This window comes from Wasmannia auropunctata, unplaced genomic scaffold (genome assembly GCF_000956235.1).
Source record: "Wasmannia auropunctata unplaced genomic scaffold, wasmannia.A_1.0 LD334721.1, whole genome shotgun sequence".
In the NCBI taxonomy this organism is placed as follows: Eukaryota; Metazoa; Arthropoda; class Insecta; order Hymenoptera; family Formicidae; genus Wasmannia; species Wasmannia auropunctata.
Window position 1 is genome coordinate 426,889 of NW_012028169.1, and position 25,321 is coordinate 452,209.

At 37.0% G+C, this 25,321-nt stretch overlaps 1 protein-coding gene across 1 annotated transcript in view; it reads right to left on the reverse strand.

Annotated features, from left to right (window-relative positions):
* The window catches only part of LOC105458070 (neurotrimin-like), an 80,150-nt gene that overhangs the window by 40,754 nt on the left and 14,075 nt on the right, over positions 1-25,321 (reverse strand). The window contains exon 2 of the mRNA XM_011703131.1: positions 5,937-6,034. Within this exon, the coding sequence (XP_011701433.1) occupies positions 5,937-6,034 (98 nt within the window). The remainder of the gene's footprint in view (positions 1-5,936; positions 6,035-25,321) is intronic.

The following is a 25,321-nucleotide window of genomic DNA, read 5'->3' on the forward strand; positions in this document are numbered from 1 at the left end:
TTTAATATATTCGCAAATGCGATCGTTTCTCTTTTTGTTGCCAATACAGCGAAATAAAATATTAATGAGAACGTAAATTCCGTATCGTTATATTTAGCATCGTATCTAACGTGTATTATGCAAATGGATATTATGTATTTCGGTATGCCAGGCCGATTAAGCGCGTATTATAGGCGCGTCGACTTTATTGCACTTTTACGTAGCGTACGCTTGTACATACGTAGCGGGTATTCCGAGCGTCGTGATAGTAGCGCACCGACGATGCTCCCGAATCGAAGGGTAAATTCAAATTTGCATCTCAGACCGGTATCCGTAAACGGAAGGAAACGCATTTCCGATCTCGCCCACTTATAATCCACTCCAAACATAATGGTTTCCTCGATCGATGGCGCAACACACAACGTGCATGTAACGCAAAGAGCATCTCGGGATCTCGCTCCGCGAATTCCACGTATTTGGCTGGAACAATTAGTGCTCTCGCGATATTAATATCGGTGCCTCCACCGCCTTCGTGCAACAGAGAGTATCAAACCGAGGGAATGCGGGATCGTTGGGCGAGATGCGGTAAGCTTGAGAAGCAAGCGAAGATAACAGGTAAGAGAGGGGTGATTAAATCGTAACTGGAATTCCGTATCGGTCATTCTCGCTTTCCGCTCGCGTAGGATTAACTCATCGTCATTGGACAATCGCAACTAGCTACTCGGTATACGAAACTTCTGGCTTGCCCGAGCAAGTTAGGTTCAGTCTCGCTCACTTCGGTGTCCTCAAAAACTTGACGCAAGAAAAGCGACAATGGCTACATTGAATCATCGAAGAGGATAGTGCGGGCGCGAGCGTAAAGTGTCGAGGAGTACGAGCGAACGAGGTGAAAGTTTCCATATATACGTGTGTCGGAGAAAACAGAGTTGGCAGGAGGTGAAAGGGGAGGACCCCGACGAAATAGAAACGGCGACCCTGGCCTGGCCATTGACGCGTCGTTACTCTCGAGAGGAAATCTCAGCCGACCCGTGTAGCGGCCGTATTCTCACCCCCCTCAGGGATTCAGAAATTATCGTCGACAAGATCGTAACTCCTGTAGTATCGGCTTCTTCGTAGGATATCCGGTCTAGGCTGCTGCCCCGTTCAATGCAACCGCCGGTATCGCGAATAATTAATACTGCGGTTTGTTTGCACGAACAATCACAGAGGCGAGCATGAACACCGCTGCCGGCTCTCCCAGTGTTCGCCATCAGCGTCGTCGGCCTTCTCGCTCTGATTATTGACCGCGAGAGAGAGCTAGAGAGAGACGTTAGATATGCCAGCATTCTCCAAATATTAAGCACCTTGATCCAAAGGTCCGTCACATTAGAGCCGACGTCAGATATGTGCGGGAAATCGCGCGTCGTGTCGGTAAGGACCACCGGAGTAATCAAGGATCGTCAAGGGATTGTGGAATATTCTGTGTTACCGTGCCTCTCTCACGGATGCGCAATTTGCCGAATGCGCTACAGTGAGGAAATAGACAATACGTTTGCAACAGGCCGTAATGATTTCGAGAGTTTGCTCCCTCGGGAGAATATTAGTCGTAAGCGTTGCATTACTCGTCGCGAAGCAACCCGTATATAAAGGTCGCGCCAAGTTTGACATCTTATCGTAATGAGAAATGGAAACTCTGAGAACATTATAGATTTTTTATCGAAGTTCAAAAGATTTTCGAAAGATTCTTCAAATCCGATCGTATACTTTTGTCTATTAAATTCTCTCTCAACGTACACCGAGAAAAAAAAGTTGTTAAAATAACTAAATGCGTTTTGTTGACAGTTTTTCTTTTGTTCAATAATACATATATGTTTTTGAATTAAATATACATTAATAACATTAACATTATATTTTTGTGAATTAACAAGTATGTTGTTGAACTAACAAATATTTGTTTGACAGCCCGTTCGACCGCCAAGTATATATAGTTGAATCAAGAAATATTCATTTGATTTTACACTTTTTTTTCTCAGTGTAATTCGCACATACTTACACTTTCAATTAGTTACAAATACGTAACTGTACCTGATGCGAATATAGGCTCCACGGGAAATTATGCTTATTTCCGACATCCAATTTCGAAGGAAATAAAATTTTGTCTGGAAAATGAGATTTGTTCGCAGCGCAGCAATAGATGGCACATGACGGTGTATAACCATTTGGCAGCCTCGGTTGGCTCTTGCGAGATCAAACTCGTAATCTGATGGGGCAGTTGCAAACACTCACAATATAACATATGGACGTTTTGCCAATAGATACAATACGTGGCGCTTGAGGCAAAAGTTATGCAACGAGGCAATTATAGAAAATTGCGAAATGCGCATATTGCATCGGCACAATGTTTTAAGGTCTTTTTTTTTTAAATTAATATCAACACAGCATAATTTTTAGAAGGCAAAAAATTTTAAAACTTTGTTCTGCAGGACGCAAGTAATTTTCATATTTTTGATACGACGTCAAGTAAAATAACAGAATAACGGAATAAAAAAGTATGCGTTGACATAATGCTGAAATCATGATTATTTAAAGGAAGAAAAATTTCCGAGCGCTAATCTCCACGAAGCCCAACGAGTTTCAAGGACTCAGCTTCAATTAGGTTTAGGATCGTAAAAATACTCTTCGCTGGGGTGCCTCCTTTCCTTACTGTTCCCACTTCCGCAGGAAGCAATTTTGGCCCTTTAATGAAATTTTAAAATTTGCCGGAGAGTCAGGATAATACATAAATCGTTTTATTCCTGAAGCACACTTATTTCCGCACTTCATAAGGCGAGGTAGAAATGAAAATGTTATAGCTGTAAGCACGACAGACGAGTCTTATTTTGTGATAAGATTTTGGCAAAAGTATATTACTTCTTGCGGAAAAAGGATAAATAAGTTTATCTTGTTAAATTTTCAGCACGCTTTAATAAAAAGCAATTAACTCTAATTTTTTAATATCTTAAAATATATTATAAAATATATAAATATGATTATAATAAAATTATACAATAAAATACGTAAAATATATCTATAATTTAAAATATAATTATAATACAAATATAATGTAAAATATAATAAAATTATAAAGTGTGTAAATGTACGTGATCGACTGCAGAATATTTTTTAAATAAAATTTATAAAACTTCTCAACAAATTAAATTATACATAAAAATTTGTTTAAAAATACTTTTAACCATAAGTTGCAAATTTATTTTAATTGGCGACGTATTAATTGAGATCATCTATTTTAAGGTGTCAAAGATTTTATATAAATTAATACTGTTTAAACAAAGAATAAAAAATTAGAGTAGGTACTCAGTAACTTATGCCATATGAGCTGCATAGTAAGTTACAGCAAAATTTATTGTAATGGATCACCGACAAGCTATATGCATGATTAACTGTGGAATATCAAGCTTGAATAAAAAGTTTCTGGCAATTTTTTAATTATAATCAATTAGGAGAGAAAGAGAGAGAGAGAGAGAGAGAGAGAGAGAGAGAGAGAGAGAGAGAGAGAGAGACATATCTACGTTTGTATAGTACGTTAATTTCAAAGTTTAATTTTTACTTTATAATTTTATATAAAATTGCACTTTTCTCTAATGTAAATTTTAATACAATTCTTAAATTATAATAATATAATATTTATCTTTCAATTGTTCTTTAAAAATAATATTTATTATAACACAAATATTTATTATGTTGGTAATAATTAGATACCTTTTTATATTGTAATAATTAATTCAATGTATTAATATTTAACATATCAACCAATATATCATATAACGTAATGTCGAATTACTTTATTAAATTATTTCATTTCAAAAACAAAATGTTTTTAATTTGTTCATTAGTCTTTACATACTTAGATTCTAAATTAATTTATTCATTCTGATATCAAAAACGTGTATATAAGTTAGTGCATAAGTAACAAATATAGGACGACAATAAGAAGGTGTAAGACGTAACGTATAAATGACATGTTTGTTGCTAATTAGCAGAATTTGTGCCATCATCATGTACTACATAACACGGTGCGAGTCGTAACACCTTGCGAGTCGTAATAAGATGCTTTATTATTTCAAAACGCCCGGAGAATATCTGAGGTGTGCGCGCGTGTGTATGTCTGTTCCTTCCTTCCTCTCACAGGAGTCACTATACATAAAATTCACCATTACTCATGTTGCAGCTTGAAATATAAATAAACTACTCGATGTCAGCAGCGTCGTTGCATTAACGTACGCTCTCTTCGCGTCGTTACTGTTTGAAGATATATTTACGTTTCTCTCTCTATCTCACTCTCCCTCTTCCTTTTTCTTCGTCAAAACGGTAATACTACGAGTTCGCGCTCCACTTAATCCGCGTGTCCTATCAGAGGAATTTAATAACTTATTATTAGCGATGCGAAAGGATTGCGATACCGCCGGCGCAAAGAACCAATCACGCGGTATCGGTTATAGCCGCGCCGTATGCGACTGCCATGTGCTAAAATGAGTTTACGCTAAAAAGCGTTAATTCCGCGGCTATATACGCGTCGTCGGCATCGATTATCGAAAGCGCGCGCCCCTTTGTGTCCCGTCTGGAGCAAAGTGGCACGCGCTTTTTATTATTTTCGCCGAACGCTTTTCGCCGAGTATCGCGGCGGCCAACGTGACTGGCCGTTTTCATTTCCGCAAAGGTGCCGTTGACCAACCGCGTAAGAATAATGCATCGATTCCGTTCAAACGTGCGCGAGAACGAACGACTATATATATTTATAGTGTATACAATACATACACACACACACACACACACGCGCGCGCACGCGCGCGTGCACATAAATTCCCGCGATGCCATAAAATAATTTCGCGCATTTTTATCGCGAAAACATTTCCACGGTCGCGAGAGGTCGGCGCTATCTATAAAACTATAACTCCTCCATACGCGGTTTGAGCGCGGTCTGCTAAGAGAGTAGGGGAGAATCGAAAAGGGTATTTCTCTTCACGAGAAGCGCCCGATCCTCCCGCCGCGCCGCGCCACGGCCGTGAGGAGGGATGGGAAATAAGTAGAAAACGAGGAAAGTGAGACAGACAAACGACAGGGAAACGATCGGCCCGAAAGACGACGGGCGCGAGAGAGGAAGCCGCTTAACAAACTGCTGAACTCACACTCCCTCCGCGTGATTTTATTTCTACTAAAATGAAGTTGCCCAGATACGCACTGTGATCCTCGCGCTCCAATCCTTCGCTTTGAATTTATTTGTCCTGTCCGTTAACTTTCCCCGTCCGTGCAGAACTTTGCCGACGCTAGTTCAGTAATGACGTCGCGCTGCGACGCTCTCTCAAAGCATCTTCTTAGTACCAATTTTCTAAATCGCAAATTACAGGGTATCTATGTGTTGGTATGAGAGTAACCGACGCGATTTCGTGATTTAGAGATAAAGATCTGTATTTGCATAGTGAACTTACTGCAAACACTATCTGATTTTCATCTTATATTTACCGGGGCCGGTCAAACAGGGAAAATGAGAACCGCTCGTGTTAAACTTGCATTAATCGCGAATTGCGTAAAATTTATTGGAAATAAATTTATAAACTGTCTCCTGTTTTTTAAAAGTGGATTCAATGGAAACTTGATCTAAAAAGTTAACGTGCGTTTGTGATAGAGTTATTGTAAAATTGAAGTGAAAATTTTATTGATCTGTTTATGTTTTCAGATAAAAAAAAAAGAGATTGTTTCATTCGACAGATATAATATCGCTGAATAATTTGTCACAAGTGTCTAATGAAATTTGCACGATCTAATGCCGCTTATCAAAACCAGTCCCAATTACACAGGGACAAACGTCAGTGCGCGCAACGTGGCGTGCAATTGCGAGCAATGGCAGCACGGCGGTGAATGTATGGCTGTAACCGCGCGTGGAAATAGAATGGCCGGGGCTGTAATGTTGGGGGTCTCACCTTGTATGGTCCGAGATCCTCGACGATGCAGGTGAAAATGGCTTCGCGGCCCACCGAGACTGTGAGATTGTTCAACGGTTTGCCAAACCCGGGTAAATCTGTAACACGTGAACGTCCTCGACTTAAGTATCACGCTATCGCGCGAACGCTCTACGTATAAACGGCGGTATACATACTCTTACTTACTTACTAGTACTTATACTTATAGCCCACCTACGTGCACGCCGAAGTTTGCAAAGTACTCGAGAAACTCGGCAGTGAATAGCGCGAGTTAACGTAAGCGGGTCAAGCGAGGACTAAGCCTGGCGCTTTATAATTCTCTACAATGTTCTTGTGCGCTCTCGATTTTTGAAAGAGGAAAGGCCATTCGAAAATCATCGCACGCCGTTATATATTGCCGCGAATAAAATTTGGAGCACCTACGATTGGACGTTTATCAAGTAATTCTTACTGGAAATCAGCCGGAAAGACTCGAGCAGTCGTTTCTAACGTAATAGTTCCGAAGATTCGAAGAGCAGCTGGCGAATGAGAGCAAATTCATCTCCCTTTATATTCCGACAGGAAGTAATTTCAATAAAATAGTAATATCTGATAATTTATAATTGGATTATATATACATGTATGTAGTGTAGATCCGTATAAAAATTCGTATTGTTTTCTTCACGTCGGTTTTTAAAATACTTCGAGGTGAAATTTATTACGGTAATGAAGTAAACGTTATTGTGAGAGTGACAAGATTGTTTGTACAATATATAACAAAATTCCTTTCATTAAGCTCGGCTTTATAGACAGGCCCGCTCATCAAGCTTAGAAACTTCTAAGAGGCCATTAATAAGCAAGCCAATTACTACTTCAAAGAAAATTTTCGAGACGAGGTAGTATACTTACGAAACTACGCGTGATGATACGAAGTAAGTTAGCAACAGTTTATAGCATGGTACGCGCATCATCACGCCGCTATAGTCCGGAATTTAATGTATACTCAAGTATTTCTCCTCTCGCACCTAACAAAATCGATGTTGTCCCACACGACATTTGCATATTCAGTTTCACGCCAAATACTTGATTCTGTCTGGGTTTTCGAAATTTGTAGAGCCGTGGCAAATTCGGAGAGTCCGTGGTAATCAGCACACTATATCTAATCGCTTATAATTCTTTCACGATACAATTTTTTTTCTTCCTTCATTACACGAGCTCTCTTTCCGCAGAGCAGCTTTTAAGCTAATCCGATTATGTCTTTTTTTTCTTTTTACACGTTTGCTACGTCGAATATTGGCGATACCGCATTTCAGGATTTGAAATCCTATTTTTCTGCTGTTGTATACAAATTTAATAATCTCGAAAATACATCATTGCGAGCGCAAATAATTATATCGTTACAACTGTGAATATGAAATATTCGGAATTGAAAGCATATGCATGGAAATGGTCACATTATCAGATATACAATATCGTCCGATTTTCAAATTCGTATTCCTCTCTCTCTTAAAAATATCCCTTTGCTAATTGCTGTAGTATGACTGCATCTTTTTTCATCGATATAACAAGCTACAGTAATTATATCAAAGTCTATTTGCGCGAGCACATTCATGGATTTATGCTTTATTACGGCTGGCGCGAGTTTCATCGTACGATATCTCATCGAGAGAGATGAATAAGATCTGTCAATTATTGCGAACTGCTCGATTCATGATTCGCGACAAGCAGTCATTCATATAAGATCAGGTACATTGCGTACCTACGTCTGTTAGTGTAATGAGTGTCCTCATGCATCGGTAGTCACTGCTGCTCGTTTAGGAGTATAACTGGAGCATTACGGTTTCTGAATCTTGCTCGTCTAACAAATAAAGCGTTGCCGTTATCGTAGTAAATAAATTCGACAATTTCACAATTTAAAATAAACTACATCGCAATGTGAATACTAATCACTTGATACATATAGTATAAAAACTATATAGGTAACAGTTTTTTCTCATATCTCATTAATTCATTATTACTTAATCACTTAATCGTTTCGTTATTTACTTTTATTTTCAACAAAATAATGATATGACAAATTTAATTTAAATTAATTATAATTTACTGATTAATAAATAATGTTTCATTATCATTAAGTTTGTACAATTATAGAAATAATATGCATTTACATAATATATGTAATTTATGATGTTTATTTTAAATTGATGTGAGATGTGAAATTTGACGTACGAGAGATACGCGACCTCTGCTTTAAACTAGGTTTCTTTTTTCTTCATGAAAGAAGATTTATACTTTCGCATGCAAAAAAGGTTATTATATATTCATTAATATCTGCTACATTTTCATGAATTTCGCCATGAAAGAAGTTGCTAAATCAGGATTTTAAAACTCACGGATGTCGATTCCAATATATTGCAAGATCTCTAAGTTTAAAAGAACTGAAAACGACAGCGAGAATTCAATGCGTATAGACATTGCTATTTGCAGATAATCAAATTTCTCGTTAATATACTAACAATAAAAGAAACAGATAACAAATATGATTGAAATCCGTCTATTTTCTAAGTGACAATCTAAGTTTTTTAGAACAAAATTTACATTGATTATAGAATCTATTATAATCCTCTAAAATCTTCTAATATACTTCCTAAAATTAAGATTCAGTAGGAAAAAAATTTCAATTTGAGATAATAAAATTTATTATTTATTATAATAATATTTCTGTATAATTCATCAAATATATTCAGCTAATTTATTTATAAAGTTATTTTATAGAGAGATATGAAGTTCAGTTTCCTGCTAATTAAAAACCGTTATACTTACTGAAAAATTGATATTTTAAAGATTTTGAAATTGTTGAAAGAGTAAATAATTTAGATACACTCTCTATTGTGTCAAATTGAACCTTATTTAAGTTGCCATTGCTCCTACTTAATAAATAATTATTTTTAACTAAAACAGTATAGTTACTTTTAAATAAAACAGTAGAATTTAACTCAAATTTGGATTAAATTTGAACTATTTTAAATTATTTAACCATCCATTTAACCTCCATTGTTTTAGTAAAAGAAACTATTTATTAAGTAGGAGCAATGACTTAAATAAGGTTCAGTTTAACACTATAGATTTAACAGTGTAAATAGATAAAATTTTTATTAAAATTTATTTAAAAAATTCATAGTAAGAATAATGTAAGCAGAACGTAACATGATTTGTATATAAAATGTAAAAACTATTTTATGTTTCTAAATATTTCAAATTTTGAATAACTTAAATATTCATTCAAGTGTCGTTACAGATATACTTAGATTAAATTAACAAAATAATGCATTTACGTACGTTTAAAATAGATTGTAAATTTTTTAGATGCAATCACGAAGTCGCAACACAAAGTTCCAGTTTCTTAACTGTGTGCCGGATTCTAATCTAGTCTTCATGAATAAATAATGTGTTTATATTCCACTTAAAATTGAATTATTTTTTCGTTTATGCGTTAATACTCTTTACTAAATTATTTCAATAATATAATCGTCAGGTATAATAAAAGTCATACATCCATAAGTAATTGCAGAAACTTCAATAAATGTGAAGTAAATTTTTTGTACAGTAAAAATGTGATTAAACACCAATTATATTTTTGCTTTTAAATTTTCTACATTTTCTTATTACTTATTTATGAATTTTATACATATATTAAAGTCTGTAAATTATACATATTAATTAACATTATTTAATTTTTCAACAATTAACATGGGCATTAAATAAAAATTTTACTATAAAGTGACATTTAATTAAGAATACAACTAAAAACTAAATCTTCATTACTGTCATCATATCTACCTGTATGTTATTAAGATCATTTTATAGTGCCATTACTGTTTAATTTATAAAAAGCTCTTTCAATTTCTCAAATTCAAATATAAGCAATATTTCTTCATGTAACATATAACATAAATAATTATGTATTAATAGAATATACGGTATATTGACATATTATAAATTATTTTATGCAGCAAAATTGAATCAATTAACATTTATTATTTTACCAGAACTTTATGAGAAATATATGAAGAGAACTCATAAAATGTTTAATATTATTATAATAAAATCACTATATTGTGTTTTTAGTGAAAGTGCTTAATTTAGTGTCATATTTCATAAAGTAATCTTTCAAGTACACCGCAAACCGTTAAAGATTAAATTGAAGTTATAAATCATGTGTTAATATAGCCCGATTCACGAAGAACTAAAATGAAAAATAATGAGCACACTCCCTCCCTTAGACAGCAATCTAATCTGATTTCTGGTAAACCGAGTAAATGGAAAATAAAGATCGACACGCAAAGATGTTGTGGATCGATAGCATCTCGGTAATCGAAGTAAAGTTAATTATTTCGGCAAGAAACAAAAATACAAAATATATCGCAAGTCGACAAGACTGCTTAAGATACATCAAATACGTTAGTACAGTTTTAATTGAACATAAATCTCTCGTTTATGATGGCTACATTCAACTCTATACAAATGCACAATAAAACAATATTGCTGACAACAAGCCTTTTTTCTGTACTTTGCTAGATATTTTGAGAAACTTCATGTAAATTGGTAGACAAATTTAATTTCTAACTAGATAAAAGATTTGTAAAAAAGTAATATTTCCTTAAAAAATTCGAACGCTCTAAAGGTAAAATATTAATAAAGTTATTAATAAAGCGATAGTATTTATATCTAGAATAGAAATCAAATAAAGAACAATATTTAAGAACACACACAAATAATCAAATTTTATGAGACATATGAAATCGGATTTATCTATATCGATTTTGACTTTAATATCAGAACGCAAATATCTACATTTCATGATGACGTTCTTTCGTTCCTATCCATAATTTACTGTTACCAATTTTCTACTGGTTTTTTTTCCAGATGAGGTCACATCTAAAATCAGTCACATCAGTATTCTTCAATAATTCGCATACACTGATTTAACGTATCCCACTTAAGTTGCGCGCGCGATGGGCTTAAAAACTATATTTGGGAGCATGCGAATTTCTGGTTTGCCCTCATACGCAGGTCGGCAAAGTCCTACGTATCCGCGGATGTGTAATCTTCAGCCCGACCCGGGATCTATGTAAATCCAGATGGGGAGATTCGAACGCGCGAAGAGGGCGAGAGAGATAAACAGAGGGAAAACGGACAGAGGAGAACAGGTACCGAGAGGGAGGAAGCGATAGTGGATAAAACGAGTTTCGAATCCCCGCACGTTCGCGTATTACCATTGATAGAGGCATCAGGGTTCCTCCTGAAAATAAACGTAACGATCCTATCCCGAGATCGAGGGATCAATACCACCGTCGCGATGACCCGTGAAACGGTTACACCCAGAGCCGCGCAACCAGACCGTTTCCAGAATTATACTCATGAACAATGCAAGCGTCGGCGGTCCCTAATCGAAGAAGTAAGCAAGCAAGCAAGCAGGCAGGCAGGCAAGCACAAGCGCACAGGCGCGTATACGCGACGGCTTCACCCAAGCCGAGTGACAGCTTCCGGTATCTCTTATTTCGGGCACAATATCCGACCACGGAGCTCATCAATCCTGCGCGTCGGCGTGGCTATACGGCGGCCGGAGCTGGTACACGTATGAGGACAAACTTGCACGTACCTGGTAACTGGAAATTTCGCGATACTATCTATCATTCCTTCATCCTACCGTAAAAAGAATACCAGATTCCGTGTGTTCCGAGAATCTAATATGGTCTTTCCCCTCCCGGCGCGGCGCCGCGCGACCGGGATTAAGGCTGTCCTTTTATTTCCATTCTGCGTAGATGAACGAAACAAAACTTATAACTGAATTACGAATCAATCAATTTTGATCGATTTGTACCTATACTAATTATGTATGCGTGTGTTATAAGTATGATGTATAGGACTTCAGTTAAACGCTACCCACTAGTAGCCGGACAAATGTAAGCACTGAAAGCTGTTATACCTATTACAATTTTTTATGCGCGCTGATTCCAGAATTCCTCTCTATATAAAAAACAAGAGAATGAATAGATAACAAAAATTCAAAAAATTGGAATGCTCCAACTTTGCGCGAATTTGGTACGCAAGTTAGTTTTCACAACAGAAAAATTCCAAAACTTGTACAACTTCTTGCGACTTCTCCGCTACTTTAAGATTAAAGCAAGATCTTTCTGTATATCAAGCAATCCTATTTGTCTTCTCTTTTAAATTTAACTATGTTAGATTTTCATGGAGAGCTGGCATGTTTACTTCACTAAACGAAACAATTAAAATAATGATATTACAAATTCTCTAAATTAACTTTTGTAATATAAAGGAAATTTTGTTAATTTTGTGACAATAATTATTAATTATTTTTATAAGTTCCAAGTCTAAAATTCATTTCTAAAAATTATTTTGAATAAACTATAATTTGCAATAAAATCACACGCACACGCACACAATAATCTGTAATAACCTAGTAAATTAATTTGCAATAGAATATTAGAATAGATTTGAAAATATTATATAATTCTATTAATAATTTTACATATCATATATTATGAGGAACTTAAAGAGCCAGAATACGTACAATACTACACATATATATGTGGTTCATGTACATATATCATAATTAATTCTATCATAAATTAAATTGAAAATAGAGTTTAATTTATAAGGAATTAAGGCAATAATTATTAAAGAAGAAATTGAACTCTCGCGGCCGTATTTAAAGTATACTTAATAATAAGGTCAAGTGATATTCCTGTGGATTAAATTGAATAAGAATACGAATTTAAATCTTTTTGTGAAATTCGAGTGTCAGATTGTGTAAAATATTTTATACGCCACTTTATTTCATTGCAAAAACCATTTCCTAAAGGCAGGCATTATTCTGGTTTTACATTTTATAAAGCAATTAAGTATGATGAAAACATTTTATCATTAAATTTCAGTGCCGCGTCTGTAACAGTATTCATATGGGCGCGATGGAAATTTCTATTTTATCGTGATAAAAGTGTTCATATTTCATTGGAGTAAATTTGACCAACCAGCAGTACGAAGCAACGCCATGGTTGTGGCCATTGTGTACACATCGCTAATAGTAATGCCATTAACATTTGCACGTAAAGTACATTTCGTCGTTCTCGTGCAATTATATGTTACAGATCTTGGCTTGCCGCCGTGTACAGAGCTATGTGTCCGTGTGCATGTACATGGATGCGTGCATAAGTGTGTAATTCATGCATGTACATTTGATGTTAGCAGTTAATGTGATACATTGAAACATGGCTATCAAAAACGGTTTTCGTCTTACCGATTTCGGATTATATATAGTGAAGAAAGAAAGAAATAGTGGGAGAGAGAGAGAAAGAGAAAGGAAACAAAGAAAGCTAAATAATAAAAAATATATATAAATATTTTAGCTTCTGAGTTATACAGATTATTTTTGTAAAGTATAACGTATACTCTCTCTCTCTCTCTCTCTCTCTCTCTCTCTCTCACTATTTCTTTCTTTCTTCACTTGGATATAATTAAAAATAGAAGATGTTTATTTGGCCATTTTAATTTTTTATCACAGAAAAAAATTAGTAGCATGTGGACGTGCTGAACTTCATATAAAACATTCATCTTTGGTAGAAAATACTTTGACTAAATAACTCTTGACTTCAAGCATTTTTAATTTGAATACAATTATTTTCTGCAAATCGTCGACACATCTTCTATAAAAAAAAATATCGTCTGTTATATAAAAAACCGTCCTCTAAAAATATAAACTCAGTGCTGAACCTATAATAAATGTAAGAAGAGAGAGACAAATTATCATAAAAGCTTTGTTTACTACAGTATAAAATTATACATTGCAACTTAACTCCAAGTATCGTTTAGTTTTAGTTGTATACATATATATATATATATATATATATATATATGTACATATGTATAAATCAGCTGTAACTTTGCAGGGTAGCAAAAGGCAATCGTTTAGCGTTGAGGAAAATAATTCTCAACGCTGAACGGTGTAACGAGTAATAGTGAATATCAGATATGTCTCATGAATAACGAAATTGGAGTTAACAAAGTATTTTCTTGGATGTTAAATGATACTGCAATATTTATTTACTACTGCGCAAACTCCGCTGGCGCGGAGTAGCTTTATATTACGATACGCTATTAAACTTTGCGACGATGATAAATAGCATAGCGGATATTTGAAAAATGTGGAAAGCGATGCAATAACAGTTTGCTTAAAAAATAAGTAGGCGATCGTGGAAGTGAAATCGCGTACTTCGAAATTCGATTTTACAATTTACAATTTCTTAAACGTTCGGCGCGCGTTTCTGTAAAAGTTTCTATAGTTCTAGTAAGAATTTTAAGGACGTCGATGGACCGATTGTCGAAAATTTACGATAGTTCGAAGGTGTGATCCCCGTCGGGGATTTTCGAGACGCCTCCGTTTATCGGCGAGGGGGTATAAAAATCGTTTAGTATCAATAATATCGTTACGGTTTCGACGATCGTCCGGGGAGCGAGCATAGACACTTCACTTTGCTGTCTGTCCCTGGGGCTGTTGGGATTCCATGGAGGTTTACACTCACTACCGCGATCGCGAACTGTTATATAAATCGCATCTCTCAAATTGGAAAACAATCTCAGTCGGCGTGATTCCTTCACTCTGCGGTAAAACCGCGTCTCCGAGAAGCACTCGGGGAGAAGATGAAGTAGTCGCGCTCGCTTACATGGAGTGCGCTGTGCTTCCCTTCGTCTCGTAACATCGTGGAAAATATCTCAAAAATGTATATACCGACACGAAAATCGCGAATGAAATTTGATCGCACGGCGGTTATATGGATATCGCGCGATATTGTATATTACACGAGATGGGATTGTTGCGCAGATCGTGCTGATCAAGATACGAGAGAGAATCAATTGCAACGAATATTACTGCTAGTATTGATTCGTTAGTTCATACCACGATTACTGAAAAAGGAATTTTTTTTTGAAATATCGTGATTGAAATATATAAATACATATATGTATTGCAAAACATAAAGATTTTAAATTGTTAATAAATTTAATTTAATTTAATATAAAATTTTAACATTTAAATATTTTAAATAAATTAATAAATTCACAAAGAATATATTATATAATTAAAATATTATACGTTCTGTTATTTTCTCATATAAAATGATTAAGATGTAAAATAATTAATTAAATATTTAATTTGAAAAATGTGGTTGCTTCAGGGCATAATATGTCATAAATAAAACAGTAAAGCTATTAGAAAATGTTAGAATAACGAGGTAAAAAAAAGTAATAAATAAAAGTAAAAGTAATAAGCACAAAATGTAACACAAAAAATACCATCTCTTATATTTCGCGTAAATTATAATCGTAGGTACTTTCCTCGGTGCATCGAAATCATAATGTAAATGTCCGAGCGATTTCCCTAATGAAGTTAAACACATCTAGATTCCCACGTGTTAGAGTCAACGATCCCTTCAACCCGATTCTCTCGCTCATTAAAGCAATTGGCCATTCACTGTAATCCCCGATAGCTCTCGTCTTCATCTGTACGTCACTTCTTTAATGATTTTATTACGCCTTTCTCTCTTGAAATCCTTGTTTAATTCCTCGTGTTACCGTCTAATTCCTCGATAACGGAAGAAGCATCGGGCTCCTTCTCGGAATAACAATGGGCATTCCCTCAGTGTCCCCCCTTTCGCGCCAAAGCACGTTCCACGGTTTAATTATTTCCAAGTGCGATCCTCGCGTCGCTGCCGACAGAAAAGTTGGAGAGGGACAAAGACGCGCCGGAAATTTACTCGCTGCGTATAACAAGCTAAACGGTTAACGGTTTCTTCGGAATATTATACGCAAGATTGTCTCCGCTCTTGCGTGTCCTCCCACAATGCTTCCCATTATCCCCGCAATCGTAGTAGCAGTTTCGAGCAGCCGTGGGTTCCCGGAGTTATCGTCACGCGAAAATAAATCATTTACTTTCCTCACCGACAGATTCTATTGATGCTCCAATATTTCATGAGGTGTTTTATCACATTAACGGTCGCGTTACGATATCAATTTTATCTTCATTGATTATTAAAATTCAAAAAGCACACACACAGAGAGAGAGAGAGAGAGATCGTGAGATGTTCATAAACATTTATACTTGAATTTCAAACGTGTCACTTGAGCAAGCTCAATTTTTTACTCTCAAAGTACGTCATATAAAAGTAAATCTCTGAAATTCATCTCGATTTTTATTTAATATGACCTCAATAAAACCAGAATATTGAGAAATGGGTTGAACGAATTGCAAACTTAGTTCTACGTTATAATTAAAAATTAAGAACCGCTAACGAGTCGTACCTTAAAGAACGATCAATTCTTATTAAAAAGATCATTTAAAAGTAGAAATAGATCTAATTTTAAGATCTATTTCTACTTTTATCTTCTCCATCTGGAATTGAAGCCTCTTTTTAATTCATAATAAAAAATAAGATATATTTAGTCAACGGTCTGATTAATGATGGGCGAAGCCCATCACTAAAATCTGATACAACAATTCATAAGGCTTCGTGATTATATTATCTGCCTGTTCGAGCGACGCTCCTCTGTCACGAGATATTTAGCGCGATTGTGAAGTGACGTCTGATACGGTTCTCCTGCAGGTAATTAGCGGCGAATAATTTACGTGTCCCGGCATTGCACACCCGAATGAAACGAGGGGCTGCTGCTTAGGTAGGAGAAAAAAAAAAGTATCACAGATATTCGACCTGACCGCAGATATAGCAGGAAGTCACGAAGCGGTTTCATCACGCGGTTGGTTCGCCGCAAATGGATGGAACTGCGTGAGGGTGAAAACTGATCGTGTATAACGTCACGACGACGTAAACTGGAAATGCGTGCTCGCGCGATGACGGCGATTCGCAATGCGGCAGCGTGTGTATCGTGTATACCCAGATCAGATTAATTATCGAGTAGACGCGTGGGCGCGGAGGTGAGGGAGGACTAACGAATCCAGGCACGAATCCTCCGACTTTGATAAGGTCGCCGGTCCGAGAGATCGAGAATCATCGGAATACGGATCGGAGAGGCGGCCACGAGAGAGAGAGAGGGGGGGGGAGGGTAGAACGCACGCCAGGAACCTCAAGGTATTAAACCAGACATCTCGCGTCCCATAAACCCTGGGCTTTGATCCTAATCCCAACTAGAACCTGAGCTGTCGTCTGGTTAATCGAGTTTAGCCGCTTCGGATCCACTGCGTAATCGGCGCGCGAAACTCATACCTGATTATGCTGCCAGCTATTCGCAACGTTGTTACCCGCAGAATCGTGTAATAAACTTGGCAACGCGAATAGTTTGAATCGTTGGCGGTCGTTGGCTGAACGTAGCAGTACTGATAAACGGGACCGACGACGTTCTACGTATCTCCATCGCTATTGTCAGGGCAGGGCTTTAAGAACACGCACGACACTTGACCGTAGATAGACAAAATGCAGATTTTGAAATCGACGCCAAGGCCGGCAGTTTTGATATAAGTTTCATTATTCATCGATCTTAATAATCTACACTGTAATTAATAATATGTGAAGTTTTAATTTAGATATTAAATTGGACTTTTTAGGCCCGGCTTTACAATTCGCGGTTAACTCGATTTAACCAAAGTTCAATTCGCTTTATCTTTTTCCAATCTAAGCTCTTAGAAAGAGATAAATAGTAAGTTACACCGAAATTAAAGTTAATCTTACATTTGTGGAACCGGACCTCAATGGTTATGTTAACATAGTAATGTCCATGTGGACATTATTACGGCATATCACTGTTACGTAAATATCCTTAATTATGATAACTGAACTTACTTTTTTCTCTCAGCAAATTTATCCACAAATATTAATTATACACGAGCATTTACCAGTATAATTGTATCACCTACTTTATATGTACATATATGATTGTTCACGATTAAAGGACCCTCAACGTAAAATGATATACGACACGCATCCTCGATTTATTCAATTACGCACAATGCGCGAAACAAAAAAAAATGCGATGTATGTAGGTCAGCCAAAACTATGTCATTTGATATTTTTAAACGAAATTACGAGTTAAGTTGTCGATAGTATTGGCCCACTTTGTAAATATCGATCTCGGCTACATTTTTTATTTCATCTGGAACATTGTCCGGACCAATTACTCAAAAGTCAACGAGCGGTTTCTATAAAAAGAATCATTGCTTGCACGTTGATATTATGCAAATCATTTGCGATCAACTAAATGTTCTTTCGCGGGGATATTACAGCTTTGATAAAAATGCTTCACGTAAAATGCCATCGTTTATACGATAAATTTTCTTTCGATCTCGATTATTTTTTTCTAAAAAGGAAATCATTTCTTTTGACCCAAGGCCGCGAAAGGTGTTAATGGAACGAGTAAACACAGAGGCAGAGTAACATAGCGTGTCGCGTCAAAAGTATGTCAACGTCGTCACTTCGTTCGGCATTATTCTCGGTGGCGCTGATAGACGCCGTAACCATAATCTATAACACTCCAAGAATACGCTAATTAACATCGGAATGGGCAGGGAAGCGCGGCTGGCGGGTGCGTTTTCGTTGCGCCAGCAATAAATCCAGGAAGCAGATAAGCGTTATCGCGGTCTTTCGCCAGCACCTATCTGCAGCAGTCGTGGTTTCCCTATTCTCGAACAGACACACGGAGAGGGCCACCACACCACGGTAACGGGTCGCCATTGCGGCCATGATAGACGATTCATCGATCGGTGGCTTACCAAGATCGAAACGATCGAAGACTGCCGGTTACGTGCAATAGCGATATCACGGAGTTGGACGAGTTTGTGAATTGAGCATCTTTCACCAGTGCCAATTTACTTCCGGACGAATAGCTTTAATACATTGCACTGAAAATTCTTTAGCGGTTAAGTAGGTCGTTTTTTTTATTACAAAAAATACCATCATAAAAAAAATACATTTTAAATTTATTCATATTGACTGTCTGGTTATATACGTTATAGATTTTATTGATAATAAAAAAATAGATAATGCAGATCATGCGTTACTTGAGTGAATCGTCAGATTCTGTTAATTTTAGTACTACGCTAAAGTTTTCGTTACCTTATGCCCTACAGGGTCAAGTAGTTAAGTAAAGAAAGTACTATACCAGCAGAATTATTAGACTTAGTGATTCCGCCTAGTCTGGTGATTCTGGGCACAAAAGAGTACATTCATCTACTAAATGTACTCTTTCAATAATTAATTTTTACCTTGCCATATTATTCAGAAGAAGTCTTGGAAACTTTATTAATTCTCACCAAAAGTGTATTATTATTATTATATTTAACAATGATAGGCAGCGTATAGCAAGAAAAATAATCACATGGAAAATTTGGCAATTTTATGTTCAATAATTTTATTATTTTTTTTAATTAATTAACTTTTCTCCATTTTGAATATGTTACCAGTTAAACGTTCGTGCATTATAAGTTGTCATGCATTTTATTTGATTACAAAATCGTAAGAGATCCAATCACGATATTAAAAATGCAAAATATATTTCTTTTGAATATTTCTTTTAATATAATCCAAAACACATTTAGTTATCTCTAATTTATACACCGAAATAAAAACAAAATCGATGCGGAAAAAGTGAAAAATTTCTCAAAAATCTCTCAATTACGATATTAATTCTTCTGACAATTCTGATACTGGATATGACATAATTAAAAATTTATAATTCAGCTTTATTGTTAAATTGGTCAATGTAGATATGGAAGTGTTTATAGCGTTGCATGTCCGCGCCAATGTTCAATGACTTTAATCTTATAAAGAGACCACTTTGTAAGATCAATACAGCGCTACATGAAAATAACATTCAACAAAAGAAGCATGAGAGAACCGAGAGAGAATGGGATCAAAAATAAGAAAGAAGAGAATTTGACACGATTCGCGCGATATCTGGTAAATGTATTGTCGGCCACGTCGAATTATTTACACACGTTGATGAGTGTTATAAATGCCGCGTTACATGAAGCCTGTTGTTAAACGTTCGTTTTAATCTTATTTGAATTGCCAGTATTTTACGAACTCAACGCACAAGTGCGAGTATGCGCCGCGAATGTCAACATTGGAGGTATAACAATTGTACCCGTATTAACTGTATCGTTCACTTATAAATCTAAAATTTGAAGTAACACCCACGCAATGTTTATACAAAACAGTGAGAGTGTAACGCTTTTTAGGAAAAAAAAAATAACCCGATAGCGCCTTTATACGGATCTCTTGCAATCACGATCGGCAAGTGCAATCAGGATAAAGTGCCTTCAGAATTGACCCATCACGATACGAGGCTTAATTGTTGGCGAAATGAATTAACGGAGCGCATGCAATGCGCTTTAATTTATTCACCATTTATCCACGTACAACTATTTCCGGTGCAGCGACTATAAAGTATGTTGCTTCAGACTGAACGATACAACACACGCTCACGTGTACACGTGCACACGTGCGCGCGCCCGCGCGCGTTCCTCATCAGATCGAAATGCTTAGGTATTAATGCAATTACGTAATTTACTAATGAATATCGAGGTCTATTGTTTATCAGTAAACCTCGCTTCGCATAGTGTGCCGAGAACTTGCCGTATACGAAACGATAGAATATTCAAGGAGAAAAGTTTCGTCGTTATACAGCGCAACTCTATTCTCGCTGCAAATTATATGGTTCCCGAACCATATAGCTATAATAAAACGAGATCGAACGAAAATTATTCCCATAATAATTTTATTGCAAACGCATCGGCGAAATTGAACGTCAATGCTGATGTTTCGTGCATCCAAAGGAATATACACATTTGTGATAAAGATATATTCAAGTTCTGCAAAATATTATTGAAGAAAAACTTTGTCTGAAAGACAAATTGCTAAAACCCTTTCATTTACAAAACATATCCTTAGCTGTTTCCTTTTAACAAATTTCTAAGCTTTCTTTCTCATACGCGATTTTTTTATATTTTTAATTCTTTTCCGTATATGCATCTTTTTTGATTTAATAAGGATTATTTAATACAGATAGATTAGGAGAAATTCATATCAATAATAATATATTCCTGAACAGAAAATTGACGAGAAAACGAATTGAAATTATTTCGAATTGGAATTTTTGTCATTCATGTTGAGTTTACCGTACCTTAACGAACTTATCTAGGATAAAATAAGATGTTTCCTCTGGCTGTCTGACACTAAAATTGGACAGTGAGCAAAAAAATTTATGCTCAGACAATACAAGCGTAACAGCCTCGTGCGACGCGACCGACCAAACGTCAACTGCAATAACGACGTATTCAAATTTAAGTGATGCACCTGCAGCGACGAAATTGTCGCGAGATTAAATCCTCTACGATTGTCGTAATCAGATCCAGGTAATAAACTCTCTATCTATAAATCCCCCGCGCTCTTTCCGCGCAGTGTTTCTCTCCGGATTCACATTTGTATCTCCCTCCCCCCCCCTCTCCTCCTCTTGTCCTCCTTCTCCTCCTCCTCCTCCCCAACACACAATTTCGTTGTTCGTTGCTGTTGTGCCCATTCTCCCATATATTCCTCCCTCCTCAGAACAATTACTGCACATTTTAATTAAAAATTCTATTAATTCGCCGCGGTTTCATATGAATGACCGCCACGGAACAAACTACGCCGTTCCGAAGTATTAAAAGATAGTTTTAAGGCCGCAGAACCGTTCCCGCGTAATTCCCGTAAGGGAGAATCCCCGCGTAGCCCGTGCTCCGCGGAAAACGGTCTCTCATTTTCTTTTTAATTTCTCCGACTCTTTAACAAAGTGCTAATTCCACGGGGGATCCGAGGCAATGAACGGGAAGTTGTCAGAGTTTCGACCAATTGCGTTCGTGAATAGGAAAATGCAACGGTGCGGAAAACTTCGCAGCCCATCGTTGTTAGAAATTTCTCTCTCCCCCCCATCGCCTCCCTCTCCCCGGATTAGGCACTAACATGATTTCCATTGCATTGAAAACTACGTCACGCGACGATTCGTCGAGTAACGAAGATAAATCTGCCCGTTATATTTTAGTATATCTGCAGTGAGGCTAAAAATTTACGATGCGCGGTATGCCGCAAATGAAATTACACGTACGGTCGAACGAATATCCTTACCCGCGTGAAATATAGCTTAATTAGCAATTAGCTTGCAAAGTGCATCCGTAACAAAATATGGTCACATCTGAATATCCAATTTACGTATTGATGTATGGGACCGTCAAAGCGCCGACGTAATGTAAATATGAATAATAATTAATCGCCACGTCGGAGAACTATACCGAAACTTAATGCATCTCATTACTGCGGATACCCGCGCGCGCGTCACGCCGCCAAAGAAACGTCCGCTCGCGCCCCGTGCGCTTCGTGTACATGCCCCGCCGAAACGTTTATGTATACGTTGTGTATAAGTACAATGTCATCCGGTTCGGGATTTGTAAAGGGGAACATCCTGGCGGTGCACTTAGCACGGATAACGGCGCCGGGTAAGATCCTTGGGTGGTGGAGGGACGGCGTAAAGTTTGAGCTTAAAACACAATTTAGCGACAGCGTGTCTTCTATATCCACGGCGGAATAGGTAAGATAGTTTGCGGAAACAGGTGGAGCGAGAGGAAACTCGTTCAGCGGAGCATCCTTTCTCCCGCCTTGAGAATTTTGCCCTGAGAAAAATGTTCTCCGGAGAAAAATTTTGTTCATCCGTGCATAGCAATTAACAGGCACTTATGCTCCGCTTATGCACTGATGCTCCGCTTCATGCAAGTATGTACCTATATCGTCCTACCCTTATTTACACATCTTAACAAATAATTTTGCGAGCGTTGTTCCTCTTTGCATCTCTAGATATCTTTTTCGTTACATTATTTTTCATACATGAAAAATGATCTTTAGGCTATCTTGGGATTGAGAAGATTTTACAAAGATTTAAGGTTTCGTGAGAAATTACTTGTATGACAATCATTTGTAGAAGATGTATAAAATAATTGAGATTGTTTATACTGCGTATAAAATTTTAAAAAGATTTTCTGTTAAACACAAATATAATACTATGAATGACATATAAAGTATCAAATCGGTTTTTCCCATTTATGAATCATTTTTAATATGTCCTGATTGTACTGCGAATAATAGTTTATTTTAATGATAAAACAAGACGGATAGTAATTACGCGATGCTTAGATAGTGTTTTTGTCAGATTAAACTTACTGTGATTTCACCTACGTGAAATTATGGTAAGATAAATGGGAGTTATAACGAAAGTTTGACTAAAATGATACGAGATTGAATCTAATTCATCGAATTACAAGACATTACAATAACTTTAGACATAATTATTCAAGATCTTACCTCATTATCGAATTACAATTTCTAATTGACAATTAAGCGTCGTCCGAGCGTAAAGATAAAATGTGTTTTACAAATTTCGCATTTTATCTCATCAGAATATTGCAACTATTTGTAAATTCTAAGAAAAATATAAGAAAGGTATTTTAAAAATTTCTTCGAGAAAAAAGAGCAAGTTGCATCATTTTTTGCAGAGACATTTTTTCCTTAAGATTAAAAAATAACTCATTTTTCCTAATTTCAACGGAAATTATTTTTGCCAATGCTTCTTTTTAATTACACCATTTATCTATAAATTGCTTAAAATAGATTTAGATAGGAATTCACAGTAATGTGGAATTCGGCGAAATTATCTCTCTTGTACCGTAATATTATTGAAAGCAGAAGGTTCTCTGGGAAAGCACCCATCATGCCTCTCACATTTTGTAAAAGTCCGTTAACGTACATCAACATGCGCGAATTGAACTTTTGCTATATCGGGCGCACGTCTATCTTTTAATTTCCACGATCGCGAATGAACTTCGAGCAGCCGTGTATTTTAGGGCGACCATTGTTTGGCTTACCATCATCAGCGGAAGGGCACCTGTGCGCATTGCGCGCCGTACGATGAGGCAGCAGCTCGCGCGCGCGACCGAGGGAAATCCGAACGTCCAACGAAAATCGATTTGTTGAGCCGTGGCGGGGGGAGGAAGGAGCCACGATACCGGTAATTTGTGACACGCGATCTCGCACCGAATGAAAACTTGATGCCGTCACGTGGATCTGGCTGGCGCCACGCAGACGTTCCGGTTATTTCATCGAGTTCTCTACGGTTTCCATACGTGCGCGCACCTGCCGTTTTCTTCTTTTTTTTTTTTACGCCCTATCCACACCCCCTCGGCAAATCAGAATCTTATATGTGCTTTCGTGCTGACTTTATATCAAAGCTCGATGTGTTAGCCATAATATCGTGCATAATACACCCTTTAAATCTATGTTCTCGACTTCCATAAAAGATGATTGTAAAAATACTACAAGAAATAATATCAATGTCGAAAAAAGTTAATCATTATTCCCAATATATCATTACCCATGTATATAAACATATGTCTAATTTGTAAACTTAATCGGTAGTCATATTTATCACATCATTTTTTGCAACATGAAATCATCGATGTAATTGAAAATTAATTAAAAAGTTAACGTTAAGATATTAAATGAACGTTTACTGACAAGCAACGTTCGACGCTAAAATCTAGCACGACTTTTCGTCAGATCGCAGGCCAATTCTTTTTCTTCCTGTTAAGCCACCGCGTATCTTGACTGTGACAAAGAAGGAGCACTTCAAGGATGTTCAACATCGCGAGACGCGATTTTACGCACCAGGCTGCCGCAGGTAACGAGTCACCTACAACGAGTAGGTGTGTTACGACGCGTTACACGAGAACGCAGATGTATTGCGGCCGACAGTCGCATGCTCGCACAAAGGATCCCATTAGACGGCACGGGCACGCAGATCCTGCCCTTTGAACGTACGCAAATCAGTGACAAGTCTCGTACGAACAGGCACTCGAGGAACGGACTCCGCTGCGGGTACATCAAGGCGCTGACCATGTCCAACGGTTCCCTATTCGCCATCCTCCTGGAAACACTCGTCTTGCCCTCCAGGAGAAACGGCCGACAACGGGTGACACGGGCGAAAATGGGTTTTCGATCGCATCGGGCGAGCGAGAGCACGTGGCCCGTGCGATCTCTCGTAAGAACGAAGAATCCGAAGAGCCCGGAACACAGATCCGCGTTAATGACCGACGAGTTTAATTGGCGGATAATGGGGGGATTGCGGTAACTACGCCAGACCGTTCCAGTTTGACACGTCTGTTTCCGCTTCGAAGAGCATGCCGGGTTTTCATTTTCATATATATGTATATAACGGTGGGTTAAACACATCGAATAAACACATAGCGAAATCGACGATTTCGCTCTCCTCGCGGATCGTTTTTAATTATCCACGAAGGA